This window comes from Necator americanus, chromosome V, assembly GCF_031761385.1.
Source record: "Necator americanus strain Aroian chromosome V, whole genome shotgun sequence".
Lineage (NCBI taxonomy): Eukaryota > Metazoa > Nematoda > Chromadorea > Rhabditida > Ancylostomatidae > Necator > Necator americanus.
The window spans coordinates 22,963,378-22,976,210 of NC_087375.1; the positions used below are offsets into that span (position 1 = coordinate 22,963,378).

Here is a 12,833-nt window from a genome sequence, read left to right on the forward strand (position 1 = left end):
TTTTAACACCCCGAATAAAAGTAAGTCAATCTATGTCCGCTGCGTGAGCCACGTTTGGGTATCCCAAACATTTTCAGTCGAGCCTCAGTACCTGTAGCTTTTCCTGTTCATCGTAAGCGCCATCTGCAATGATCTTCCGAATCAAAGTGCTCATCATCTGCTCACTTGCTTTGTCCTAACAATCACAAATCTCATTCAAAAACGTTCCCTCGACTTCCTTTTTAGTCTTCTTATTTTTTTTTTCTTTTGACGACCCGATTATGACCCGTAAAGGAATGTTACGTTCCTATACACCTAGCAAGAATAGATTTATCAAATGAAAAAGGTATCCTGAAAGGATAAGTTTACCAACATAAGAAAAGTTCTTGAACTATGAACACGACAAAGAGAGCTGTCAACTTCAAAAAATAATTTTCAAACAAAACTTGAAGTGTGCAGAAACTAAATGAATAAAGTAAGTAAATTAACCCATTTACAATTATGAATTATAAAGTCAGCAACATCTTTAAACTGCTGTGCTTGAGATCAGACCTTTCACCATCCATCCTTCCTTCATCACAAATATTTCTACTCATCAAGGGAAGGCTTCACTTCAGGTAATTCCGGTCGAAGAGGAGAATCAGGGAAATGCTTGGAAACGAGTTCATATGCGAGTTTATTCAACCGATAACTGAAAGAAAGTCATGCGAATAAATACGAATATCAGCAGTCAACGAATAAGTGAAGAAATCTCAGTGTAGACTCCGCATACTAAGAAAAAAAAAAAGCGGATAAAGAAGCATACCCGCATCTATAATACTCCGTGTCCACACCATTGAAACTGTAGCAATTCGCAAACATCCGACAAAGGTCAGCAATAAATAAATGTTGCTAAACAAGTAAAAAATAAACAACAAACAAGTCAATAGGGTCAATAACAAAATAACTAGATAGTGTTGCTAAAGTGAGTATACAAGTATCAAAAGTAACTTTACGTACATGAACATAGTACTTGGACTTCACCCGTTCTGACATTGTCCGTAAGTCAATAGGGTACTCGATATATTCGTAGTATTCAGGAACCTGTCAAAAAAAATGAATTCCGGAAGTGAGGACTGTCGTATGAGCGTAAAGTCCTTACCATTTCTCCATCCACTGGTACTACAAAAGGCCAACCCCACTTGTCACCGTTGAGCTTCTTCAAGATCAATTTCATTTTGCTTTCTAGGTCACTATCTTTCTCTTTTCTTTCATCATCATTGTAGTTTTCTAGCCCAGGGATATCCTTGAACCGAAGCCCTTGACCACCTAAGAGAAAGTAGAGTACTTACTGAATCGGACTTGATATATTATATTATAGAAAGATCATGCTAGTCAATATGAACCCACCATGTTGCCGGAAGATATGCTCTATCCCACCATACTTCCTTGTCTTGTTTGGATACTTCACCTCACCCATCGCTTGATGTATATCACGCACAGATTTCATATATGACGAGAATTCAGTGTAACGCATTCTGCAAGTCTATAGGAAGTATAGGAAATATACGAGAAAAATATTGAGTTTACTGAGGATGAAGTTGACAGCCCATCAAAGTAGCTCCTTCATACTCTTTTATATAGCCATGATAAAGCTTCTTTGGCATTTCCACATTAGCAGAAAATCCTTGCTTGCTGAAACGGTTAAAAAAAGCCTAATTTCGTCAGACGCGTACGAAGCGTGAATAAGACAGACACTCGCTTTCTTAACCATACCTAAAATACCCGATAGCAAATTCATCAGCGAACGTCAGTAGATGATAGTTTCCACACTGCACTTGATAATCTTTTAGATGATTCATTAAATGCGTTCCATAACCCTTCACCTGAAGAAGGGAAAATCAGCAAAACGTAAGCTAATTTCGAAATAATTTGCCGCCTGAAAAACAACAGTTTTCTGACAGTAAGACTTCTAAGCATACAGGAAGACAAAAAGTCCGAGTTGTAGATGCTTCCTCACTTCTTTGAGAATTTTTTGAAGACGTACTTTCTAGAACGTCGTCAAACAATTACAGTCATTTAAATATGGTGAACAAAGCCAATGAATCTAAACTGTAACTGTCTAAGCATATTAAATGTTACTTAAACTAGCACCTACCGCGAAAACGGGTTTAAAAATCCGAGAAACTAGGTAATCACTAGAAAAAAACTACTCACTTTCTACTCACCAGAATTTATGGCCCTAGCCTTGTTAGTACTGTTCACCCATTCAGTTTTCATTTTTTTTTTGTTTCTTTTCATCTTTCATTTTTAGAGCGGATTTCTCTTCGATATAAATTTTTAAACGGCCTTGCGCGTCTCGAGATCTTTTGTACGACAGAAACGCAATTCACCATTATCTCCAGTGATTCACGAGTTTTTTTTTTGGAAAAAAAGAAGACGCAGAAACAGGCATTAAATATCAAATGCAAAAATTACAAACCTGCTCGTTGGCTGTGATTGCACAGAATACGATCTCGATGAACCCTTGATTTGGAAAAGGTCGGAAACAAATGCCACCAATTACACCTTTCCCTAAAATGAAAAAAAGGACTTACGCACCCACACAGATGCGAGATTATACTTACCTTTCTTCAGTAAAACCATGTTTCTGTGTCTGTCATCAAAGACTAAACGAGTTATATACTCCTTCGGCATTTTTGGAAGTTGAACTGAGAATAAGCTTTGCAGTTGCAACAAGGACACCATAGTTTCACGACTTTGGAACGGCTCAAGTGAATTCCCAATAACTTTAAACCTGAACAGCAAAAATATGAATTAACAGAATACAAAAGGAAAGAAACATCTAATACAAAACTAACTCTATAATTCCTTTTTTCTCTTCGAGCCGGGCCGCTTCACCGCGACATACATCGAGATTTATTGCATCTGTAGGGTCACTTGCATCTTCAGAACAATCTTTGGACTGAAAATACAAAAATTAAACACAGTGGGGAAGGAAGAGTGTAGCAAGAGTGAACGAAGACGCTTACATCATTGACGAGCTTCACAATGGTTTTTATGAACACATCCGAAGATACGACAGATTCAGACTGAAAACGTGAAGAGTAAGTCAACGGTTTCGCAGCGCTGTATGTTCGCCACCACAATTACTAAACTATCTGAGCGAGAATAAGTTGAATAACAGGAAGATTGCAGTACGTATAGACACAACACTAACCTTCGATCTCTTTCTCTGAGTTCTCTCCTCTTCACGAAAATCCGGACGTCCGTCAACAGAAATTCCACCTCCTCCATGGCGAGCGAATCTATGGCAAGAAAGCACCTCTTCCCGAAACGCTATGATAACATTTTGGCACAGCATGTTTTACACTGAATCAGAGAACTTCCTTAACCCACCCCAACAATTTCCATTAAGAATGAATATTCCTCAATACTACTTCATAAAATTCTGGAAAACTAATACTCTTTTGAAGACTCTTTTGCGACCTGATTTCCTGTTTTCAGCCCTCTATCAAGAAACTCCTTGGACAAACCGACTCTGAATCTGACCTCCATGCTTCAACAATAAATCCTCCCATGATACTTGAAAACAACATGATCCTGCACTAATAAAAAACAGGCCGGATGCGAAATTTTTATCGATTCGAATATACTACGTATTGAATTTAGTAAATAAAGAAAAAAAATAAGAAAATATAAGAAGTAAAATATTGACGACTACAGCACTTCCTTCGGATTCTTCAAATATTCCCTTACTAGTATCAAATTTTCTAAACAAAAAGACCATTATAAAGTAGATCAAACATGAAGTAGTCATTGAAATTGGCTCACTTTGGCGGATCTACTCCGTCTGGCAAAGCCGTTTTAAACTTCATGTTGGTCTTCGGTGGATTTTCAACGAAGTTCAGGAGTGCTGTCATGAAAGGGACAAGATCGGAAGCAAACTGAAACTGCGAAAGCTAAGTACAAAACCTCACAAACATCAAGGGAACCAACCACTTTGATCCCACTCTGAGGGTCACCGACCTTATCTGGTTGATTCAAAGCGAATCTCAAGAACATGAGTAGACCCTTTTGACCGAATATTTCAACTGCTTCGTATTGTTGCAGAGCTTTGAAATGTTGTGGCAATATCACGTAATACATCCACCGTGAATAGAAAAGGCGGTATTGCACACGATCAATCTTCGGCACTGAAATGGAATAAGTCCACTTAGTGGAAAGAATCCAGTATGAAAATACCAGAGATGAAGGAGGCAGAAAGAGACTTTCAATTCTAATTTAGTCCTACCAGCTTCATGGTATGTTGTGGGTGGTGGAATTTTCCAAGTGTTCATTACAGTTAACAGCTTAGCGGCCAGGTCTATGTTGCGTTGAACATCTTTCCTACTTAAATAAGAGTAGACAGCGCATCCAAAGGGAAAAAAAAACTGGAGATGTGGTAAGCAAACAAAACATACTCATTTGTTTCCTCCCAAGAAGCGGCGAAGTATGCGACAATGTTGTACACCGAAATAGGTTCAAAATTTGGAGATCCAAAAGGAACATCTATATCGGTGCTCCACTTCTTCAGTGCGCTCAAGAATAATTGAAAAATTTGGTAGACTATCTGGAACATAACAACTATACAACAACGTAGTACTGTTACGTCATAGAAACAAGAAGCGTCAAAAGGTTTTACGTGTAACTCGTCCGTATCCTCCGTTGTTGACATTTTATTATGCAAACCGTGAGTATCATTGGCCAACTGAATCAACTTCTCCTGTTCTGCTTTCCCTGGTTTGACTGGATGTGCAGCGTGTGAGTCTTAAAAAATGGAAACATTCCAGCAGTTAAAATGATGACTATGAGTATTAACAAACCGATAGCGTGATTGCAACCTCTGCACAAAGCGTCACCGTCTACGGTCCGCGCAAGTTTAAAGTCTACCTAAATGCTTTATTCTTCATTAGCTTGGTACCAAGAACATCCATCACTTCGGGTTAACTACAATTTTGAAATCCTAATGTTTATCGTAAAACCCTTCGATATCGAAAATCGAAAAATGGAATATCGAAATAAATCCTTATCACAAAAAATATTCCAATCTCAGACTATGGAACGTAGGAATGTCTCCCTTCACTTGGTTGCGAGCAGCCAGTTGACTTATGATACGGGGCGAGGCAACTGAAGTCATTTCGTCGTTAATTCTGCGCAACACCTGCTGTTCTTGAACTGGAAGGAAGCAGAGGGAAATGAAAGGATGGATTGCACATATTAACGAACTACACAGTGATAAGGGACTAGAAGACTAGTCTCAATAGCAACAGTTGAATACCTGTGTTGCTTTTTATCCTTTTTTAGGCTCTTTTAGGTGAATAGGTGTTTACCATAACGTCGAAACCTTTCCTGATCTCTTTCTCTCTTTTCGTTGCTTTTTATGCTTTTTTCATTAGTTTGTTCGTATAATAGTGCGTGAATGAGATTACATAGTCTTAGCACGGTCTTTTTTATTAGGTTTATGGTTGACTTTGTCTATACCCTCTCTAAGACCTCAGTCTCTAGGAACTCCATTTCCTTGCGTACAGTACACAGTTAGCCTCCCATTATGAAGATTCCGGGACTATATCATGATTACGATTGCAAGAAATGTCTATCGTATTATGGACAGTTACAGAGAAAATTTAAGGAAATCAAGGAAATTAACTTCCTATAAGTAAGGCATTGAAGTTCTACATAAAACACACAGTAAAACTAACACAGTAAACTTTCCCAAGACTTCTTAATGCCACCTACAATATAAGTGAAAAAAATAATGAAAAACAACTATATTCCCGTTAGTTTCATCGTTTGTCTTACTGCTTAAGCGCCTCTAAGACTTTAATTTGTAAGAATCCAATTTCTTCTTCTAATGCTTCAAAATTCCTTCTTTTTCATAAGGTTGTGCATCAATAGCAGTTCTTGTACTAACACTCCACAGTTACATTACAAATGGTACAAAAATTCAAGCATTCGAACGAAGATCTCAGAGGACCTCTAGGAGCAAAGCAACCCATAAAACTGAAGCAAAATCAATACACTAACACTACGCAATCCTATGCATTTACTTAAAAGACTATAAGGAGCTGTCAGAAGCAGAAAAAAAAAGTCTAGCTAAATCTGAAACATCACGACATGAAGGAAAAAAGGAAAACAACAGCACAATATACTAGAGAAAATAACGGAACACCATCATAAGGAACAGAAACCAATTCGCAGGAACTTGTCGCGCTCTGCAAAATATGTCACTGGAGGTTCCTTTTTTACTTCCCAGACAAATCTGGCAGCGATTTGTCGACCCCGATGGAATGAAAACCTTGGTTGGCTCTGGAGCAGTTTCGAGTCGTGACCTAACCTGCTAACAACTACTCTACACCCACCCTAACTAATACATTCAAACAAAGTATTCAGGAAAGGAAATCGAAAATGTAAAGGTTTCAGACGGCACAATGAACTAAAAAAAAAAAAACAACTCACTAAGAATAATCCCCCATCATCTTCGCCCTGTCCGTCATCGAGGATAGGGCGAAATCCGGTACACCGACATTCCGTACATTTCGCGAAAAGAGCGAGCACCTTGAGGTTATCATCATCACGGACGCGCATCTATAAACACCCACAAAGATATAAGCGAATTAAGAGCTTAAAAAATTGCACTTACTTACTCCGCGAAAGCGAAAAACGAAATATAGACGACAGCACTTCACCAGCTGCTGCCCAGTAGAACGAGAGTTTCGTTAACTTGGAGAGAAATTATTATTGGGATTCCACAATGGAACCAAAAGTTCAATTAGTTGCAGCAAATAATACAGACATCAACCTCGGATCTAACAGGAACCCCATCAATCATCTGTTAGGCGTGATTCTAAAAAGGAATGTGAAGTTACACAATAATCTTGAGACCGTAGCCCACAGCAAAGTTTTTCTGAAAAGTTTGTCGTGTGATTGCATGGGTTGTCATGTGTTTGGTCAGATAGTTGTTCTGATGTTCTCTATATTCTGCTGAAATTGACTTCATGCATATTTAACTTTCGAGCCGTCGGTTTTGTCTTGAATTCTAGTCTTTTTTGGTTATGAATGTTATGAAATCGATCTGTTGTTGTGGCGGCGAGGATGATGATGGCACTCCATACGAGAGATTTTACGACGAATCATCAGTAACTCCAGTCAGAAGAGAGGACCCTCGTTTAAATGGGTAGGTATTCTCAGATTCTAACGTTTTTTTTTTGTTATTTTTTTCGTAAGAAACTTTACAACCTTGCTGTTCTTACCCTACTGCCTTTCAAACACTTCGACTTCCTCGCAGAGCTTGTGATACGATGGGCTCAGTAAAAAATTATAGTGACTGTCCTCGCAACTCGTTCAATCGGTAACCAATGAAGCCCAAATAGACGAACAGGGACAATAAGTCATTGTACACCACGTTCACCGTAGCAATGATTGTAGTATAAACACAAATTTCGATTTCGTAGCTGATCTATCCTGTATAGGAGATTGCTGCATAATTTATCCGTCTAAACATTGGAACCTTTCAATAGCAGACGAATATTTGCTGTCAAAGAAGCGGCTTCGGTGGCCGAGAGGTGATAGCGAGACCGCCATCATTAAGCATGAAGCACGGTACGTACGCGGCTTCTCTCGAGGGGGTGCGGTGGAGCGTGGCGGTTAGGAGCGTATCTGAACCTTTACTGAGACCACCCATCGCTGCAGTTTGCTATGGTCCCACCTCGGTCCCTGCAGAAATCCTCAAAAGTGGTTTTCCAGTGAAAAGTGAGGAGGGAGAAAAATTCATTCAATTCTTCGACAGTCGAGGCGATAGTCCAACCAATCGCCTGTCTACACAATTCTATAAACGATCCACCGACTACGAATGTTTATGAACGTGTTGATAGAACATAATAAACGTTCTATAGCTACGCACTAGCAATTTCGCTCAGACATTTCTCCAATGCAAGTTAGAATGAGTGATTTGTTTGCATACATGCGATATTCGAAGCCGCTGCTTCGAACCCTTCACTTTTGGACGGTTGGGCCAGACCCCTTTCACCTCAGGAGGATCCAGCGCCTCTCTGTCAGCTCACCTATGTTTGTTTGGATTCCGGATCAAATTTGAAATAATACATCCATATTGCGGCTCATCTTTCTTGCCCATGTAGGTTCCTTGTGATCCTTTTGGATTTCTCATGGAATAGCTTCTTTTTCCTAAATGCGGAAGTTTGGCTCGACTCCAATATTTCCATGGCAGCATCGCTCTAATTAGCCTTTCACCAACTTTCTTCTAGGCGTGGTATTGATGATACTGACGTCGCTAGGGACGCCACACGAAAGCAAATGAAGAGTAAAGAACAGCGAGAGGAGGAAGCCTTGAATCGGATTTTGGAAAATACACAACACGTGGGTTTGCTCACTTTCGTACACTTACTTATTTCTTTTCTAAATATTGCCTTGCATTGCATTGTCTGTTTTTGATACGCAACGACATGGGCAGTAATGTCATATTTACCACAGAAGGAGGTTCATTGCCTCACTTCTGGGCTATCTAAATATGGGTTTGACATCTGCCTACATTTCGTGAGATTATTTTTATCGATTGAAATTTAGCTTGCTCATGCAGAAATGTGTGCTCTTCAAATGGTTAAATCTTAAGTGCTCACAACTGGTTTTTGCTCACGAAATTTTTCTATGATTTATTTTTTCTTTCTTCGATATATGATGGTTTAGCCATTCTCCTCGACTCATTGATTTACTCCTTTTATGTAATGGAATTCATGGTCGTACTAAGTCTTTCTTAGCACAAGTAAAATCTCATGTATTTTTACCATTAGATTTTCTCTTTTAACTGTGGGACCTATGGTTGTTTTAAATGTGGATGCCCAATTTTATGACTTTCAAGTTCTTCTGCAGTCGAGATGTGGAACTCATTTTAAGTTTTATTAACCATCAAGCGCTGAAACTGTTATATGGCACACAATTCACATTAGCTTTGATTGACCCACCTTAGAACCAATTGTGTGGGAACTGATTACTCTCAATCAGATAATGTAATTTTGTAATTGGGACTTAGTGAACACATTTGTTAGTGACTGTGAAATTACCTCCACGAAGCATGTGTCAGATGCGAACCCACCGGTGTTTTGACACTCAATCGAAAATTTTGTTGATTCACCTGTACTTCTCAGAATACCGGAGCATAAATATCATAGCAGTACCAGAAGTGACCCTATGCGACTAGAGTGGCTACATATCTCAAAAAAAAGTCACCCCATACAAATCTTTGATGGACATGTTTGTCATCAATGGCGAATCAAAAGACTAAGTGCTAATACGAAAGTTAAAGAGAATGCGTTTTTTGCAGGGGGAATTTCGAAAACATTCAAGCAAAACAGTACCTCGACACTATTGGAATCAGAGTCAATAGGAGTACTCTATCGCAACTCAATAATTCGAGTTTACGTTGTCGCACTTAAGCTTTGTTAGCTAAAGAAAAATCCCCAGAAAGTGAGTCACCGGTCAATAGGTTTTTATAAAACTATCATCGCTGCTGTTGTGGATTTCATAGCTAAATTTTATGAATGGGCGCAGTTCTACAAGTCTTCTTGTATTTAATTATTAAAGCTACTTCCAAAAGCTTCGTGAGCAGAATCCCATGTTGTTGGTACACTCCTTGAATTCGGGGGTAAATCTCGTGGTCGAATTCTCTTTGCCGAATGTTTTTTGGTTACGGTCTCCTCATTTTCGGAAAATTTTGAAAACAAAACAGCTGAAATGGTTTCTGCGGAAAGGGCGTGCATGAATGGCAAAAGTTGCCGCATTTATGTAGCATACCGTGCTGAAATAGTCAGAGACAATTAATAACATGAACCACATTGACAAATGAAATCCTAAATTTCCTTGATTGTTTTTTTAGACTTGATAGGCACTAGTCAATTCACTTGATGGGTGTCTCTCAAGTTCATTCATAGGCAGTTGATTGTATCCATAAATAGGGTCAAAACGGCGCGAAGCACCGTGCAGTTGTGTAAGCGGTTGCGCTCGAAACGGCGCGGTGGAGATGGCGATTAATATCGGGTGAGGACCCGTGCTACCACCGTTCACTGCTGCTCTTCGCGATGTTCCCATCTCCAACCAATCGAAACGGCGAGGTGGAGATAACGGTTGGAGATGGGACCATCGCGAAGAGCAGCAGTGAACGGTGGTAGCACGGGTCCTCACCTGATACTAACCGCTATCTCCACCGCTTAGAGCGCAACCGCTTACGCAACTGCACCGTACCTCATGTCGTCTTGACCCGGCTACACTCACATCACAGAGATACGTTTCACTTTGCGGTGTTTGTGCCTCTTAATTTGTTCTCATCAATAGGTGTTTTTTGAATAAATGTTCTATATTCGCAGCTGCAAATATTGCAGACCTCTGTGTCTTAATAAAATGTTACCCAGAAATGTGAGTGCGTCCTTACGCTTTGATTAACTATCCACTGCCTCATGACTATCCATTATTTTCTAATGGTACCACAGTAGATGGCATTAGCGGGAAAGCAATGACATGACTAAAATTCCGATCACATAAAAATGAAAAAGAGTTTTTGCATACATATATTTGTCTTATTCGTTGTATTCGTCGTATTTATCATGCTTTTCTAGAATATCATTGATGTATCCCATCTGGATGGAATGACTTTGAATACATCCGAGTACCTTGCACGCGCACAACAGTACGAGGAAGCGATCCGTTTGCATGACCAAAATGTTTCGCGTGGTGTAAACAGTGCTCCTCGGAGTCCAAGTGAGCATTGTTTGCTACCTGAAGTTTTTTCTTTGAAGCCAATCTTTAATTTTTACTGGAATTAAAAAAAATTCAATTACGATTTTGAGGTTAGAAAAATTCAAATATGATTTAGTGGTACTTGGTAATGCAGTCTGTTTCAGGTCGACATAGTAAACGACTTCTTGAGGATTGTGGCAATAAAGTTGCCGATTGGCTTGGAAGGCCAGGACCTTCTCGAGATACTTTTGCAGAAATTAGCCGTCTAACTGCTGAGTGGGCCATTCCATTACGTTCTTATCTAGTGATTTATTTCGGATTCACTTTTGAAAGATCTCTTCATACACTTATATCGGTTTAGAATGCACGATGCTGTTAATCAAGGCATTCAAGTGCAGCACAAGACGGATTTAGTGGTATACATGGACATGTAAAAGTCACAGGTGTGGTGTAACCATCAGTTTCATAATATGATTAAAAGAATACTCAATCACACTTTTTTTGAGTTTCAGTCATAATAAACCCGTCTACGAAGACAAAAAAGTGCCTTTGCTCTAAGTTTCAGGCTCTATTTTCGTCATGTGGAATATCTACCTTTTGTTGCAACAATGGTTGCCACCAACGCCGCCTTTTCCTTAGTTAGCTTTCTTGTGAATTTTTGTCAGAGCTGTGCTCGCCGTCCTCTTCTACAGATTTGTATTGAATCCTACTCATCATTTAGACTTCAGCCAGTGCAGAAATCGCGGGAAATTGAATACGATTCCGTATTATGATCGGACTAAGGACTGACGGTTTCTAGAGAGGCTTCAGTTATTATTCGAGGTTCTTTCACCATTAGCTTTTTATCGAACAAGATGTTGGTATTCGTTTTCATTGCGGGGTTGTTGTGAGGATAGATGCGTTTCATACTTTAATCAGAACTAGTCCCTTCTATCACACCTATATGCGCCTAGAACTTTCCGTCAGTCCTTAGTTCATTAGTTCCGTTTATTGCGAGTTAATAATGATAATTCGAGTACTTCTGACGTGTTGCTTTGCTAATGTTGATAAGTTCATTACTCAAGTGCCTTTATGCGGCGGCTAATGCTTCACCGCCTATGCTTTGTGGTTAATGTCAGCAGAGAAGTAATGGTTGCATGGTTCAATTTTGCAATCTCTTTAACATTTTTATACTTCAATGTGAGGCAGTTTGGTTCCATCATTGAGTGGATCCGCAGACAGACGTTTTTTTGCTACTACTTGTTTTCTAGCATCCATTTCACTTACTGGAAATCTATTGAAGACTTTTGGTCTATTCAGTTTTTCAAAATCTTACCATTAATAACAGTCGTATGTTTGTTTTATTTATTTAATATTCTGCTTTATGATAAATGAACATCCGGTGTTGTGATTATTAGCACTTTTTGACTGGTTCACTTGATTTCCAAATGCGTAGTATTTAGTTTAAATGAACTGTGTTTATGTAGATGTTTTGAGAGCTGTGGAATCAGGATGTTCGACGAGACGAGATTCCACAGTAATTCTATTTGTGCAACAAAAAAACCTTAATAACCATTAATTCTCACATCGAATATGAGACAGAGCTCTTTCTTCTGAAGCGGAGCTCACTCTAATAGTACTTTCTTATAATTACGTTAATTTTGAAAGGATGATAATCTAAGTATAAAACAAAGTAATGGCCGAGATGGGGAAATGGTGAGGGCGTGCATCGCTGGACAAATCCATCACATTTGACCAGAGGTGACGAGATTGCAGTGACATTTTGCTCTCTACTTGCCCAACGTCAATGAGTGTACAAGCAAGTATATATTGTAAATAGGGCAGAAAGCGGTGGTGCGAACTCTTACAACGAATGAATTGAGTTCGAGTTTTTGAAAGTCGTTCTCATAGCTTTGTTGCTACGCATCATGTGATAAAAGCCAAGAAGGTAGCAGTGTGGTACAACCAAAGTCAATCATTTGGCGCTGTGCAGGAAAATTATAAAAACGTCTTTACGAAATGTGCCTGGACCGGAGTTCTGTGCAGCGTCATTTTAAAAGCAGCGTAAACGTCACAAAATATGGAGACCTCTCATGGACAAAAGACAAGAT

The 12,833-nt window shown here is 39.3% G+C and overlaps 2 protein-coding genes across 4 annotated transcripts; one reads left to right on the top strand and one right to left on the bottom strand.

Annotated features, from left to right (window-relative positions):
- Positions 1–567: 567 nt before the first annotated feature.
- Positions 568–6,829, bottom strand: RB195_014917 (uncharacterized protein; the record flags this gene model as incomplete). 2 transcript variants are annotated; one of them, XM_064205390.1, is made up of 21 exons in its annotated part: positions 568–670; positions 785–870; positions 979–1,062; positions 1,121–1,287; positions 1,369–1,496; positions 1,549–1,653; positions 1,735–1,844; positions 2,441–2,532; positions 2,586–2,755; positions 2,820–2,923; positions 2,991–3,050; positions 3,179–3,266; positions 3,793–3,905; positions 3,988–4,154; positions 4,253–4,350; positions 4,422–4,570; positions 4,643–4,767; positions 4,824–4,890; positions 6,457–6,585; positions 6,645–6,692; positions 6,800–6,829. In XM_064205390.1, 21 exons carry the CDS (start codon positions 6,827–6,829, stop codon positions 568–570), a joined length of 2,223 nt encoding a protein of 740 aa, XP_064061270.1. The 2 variants fall into 2 exon arrangements, with proteins under 2 accessions (XP_064061270.1, XP_064061271.1); XM_064205389.1 differs by lacking the exons at positions 6,645–6,692; positions 6,800–6,829.
- A 223-nt stretch (positions 6,830–7,052) lies between these two features.
- Positions 7,053–11,497, top strand: RB195_014918 (uncharacterized protein; the record flags this gene model as incomplete). Of its 2 annotated transcripts, XM_064205391.1 has the most annotated exons (8): positions 7,053–7,174; positions 8,262–8,373; positions 10,623–10,764; positions 10,908–11,019; positions 11,105–11,117; positions 11,158–11,186; positions 11,309–11,381; positions 11,465–11,497. In XM_064205391.1, 8 exons carry the CDS (start codon positions 7,053–7,055, stop codon positions 11,495–11,497), a joined length of 636 nt encoding a protein of 211 aa, XP_064061272.1. The 2 variants fall into 2 exon arrangements, with proteins under 2 accessions (XP_064061272.1, XP_013307325.2); XM_013451871.2 differs by lacking the exons at positions 11,309–11,381; positions 11,465–11,497 and having other exon boundaries at positions 11,105–11,177.
- Positions 11,498–12,833: the final 1,336 nt, after the last annotated feature.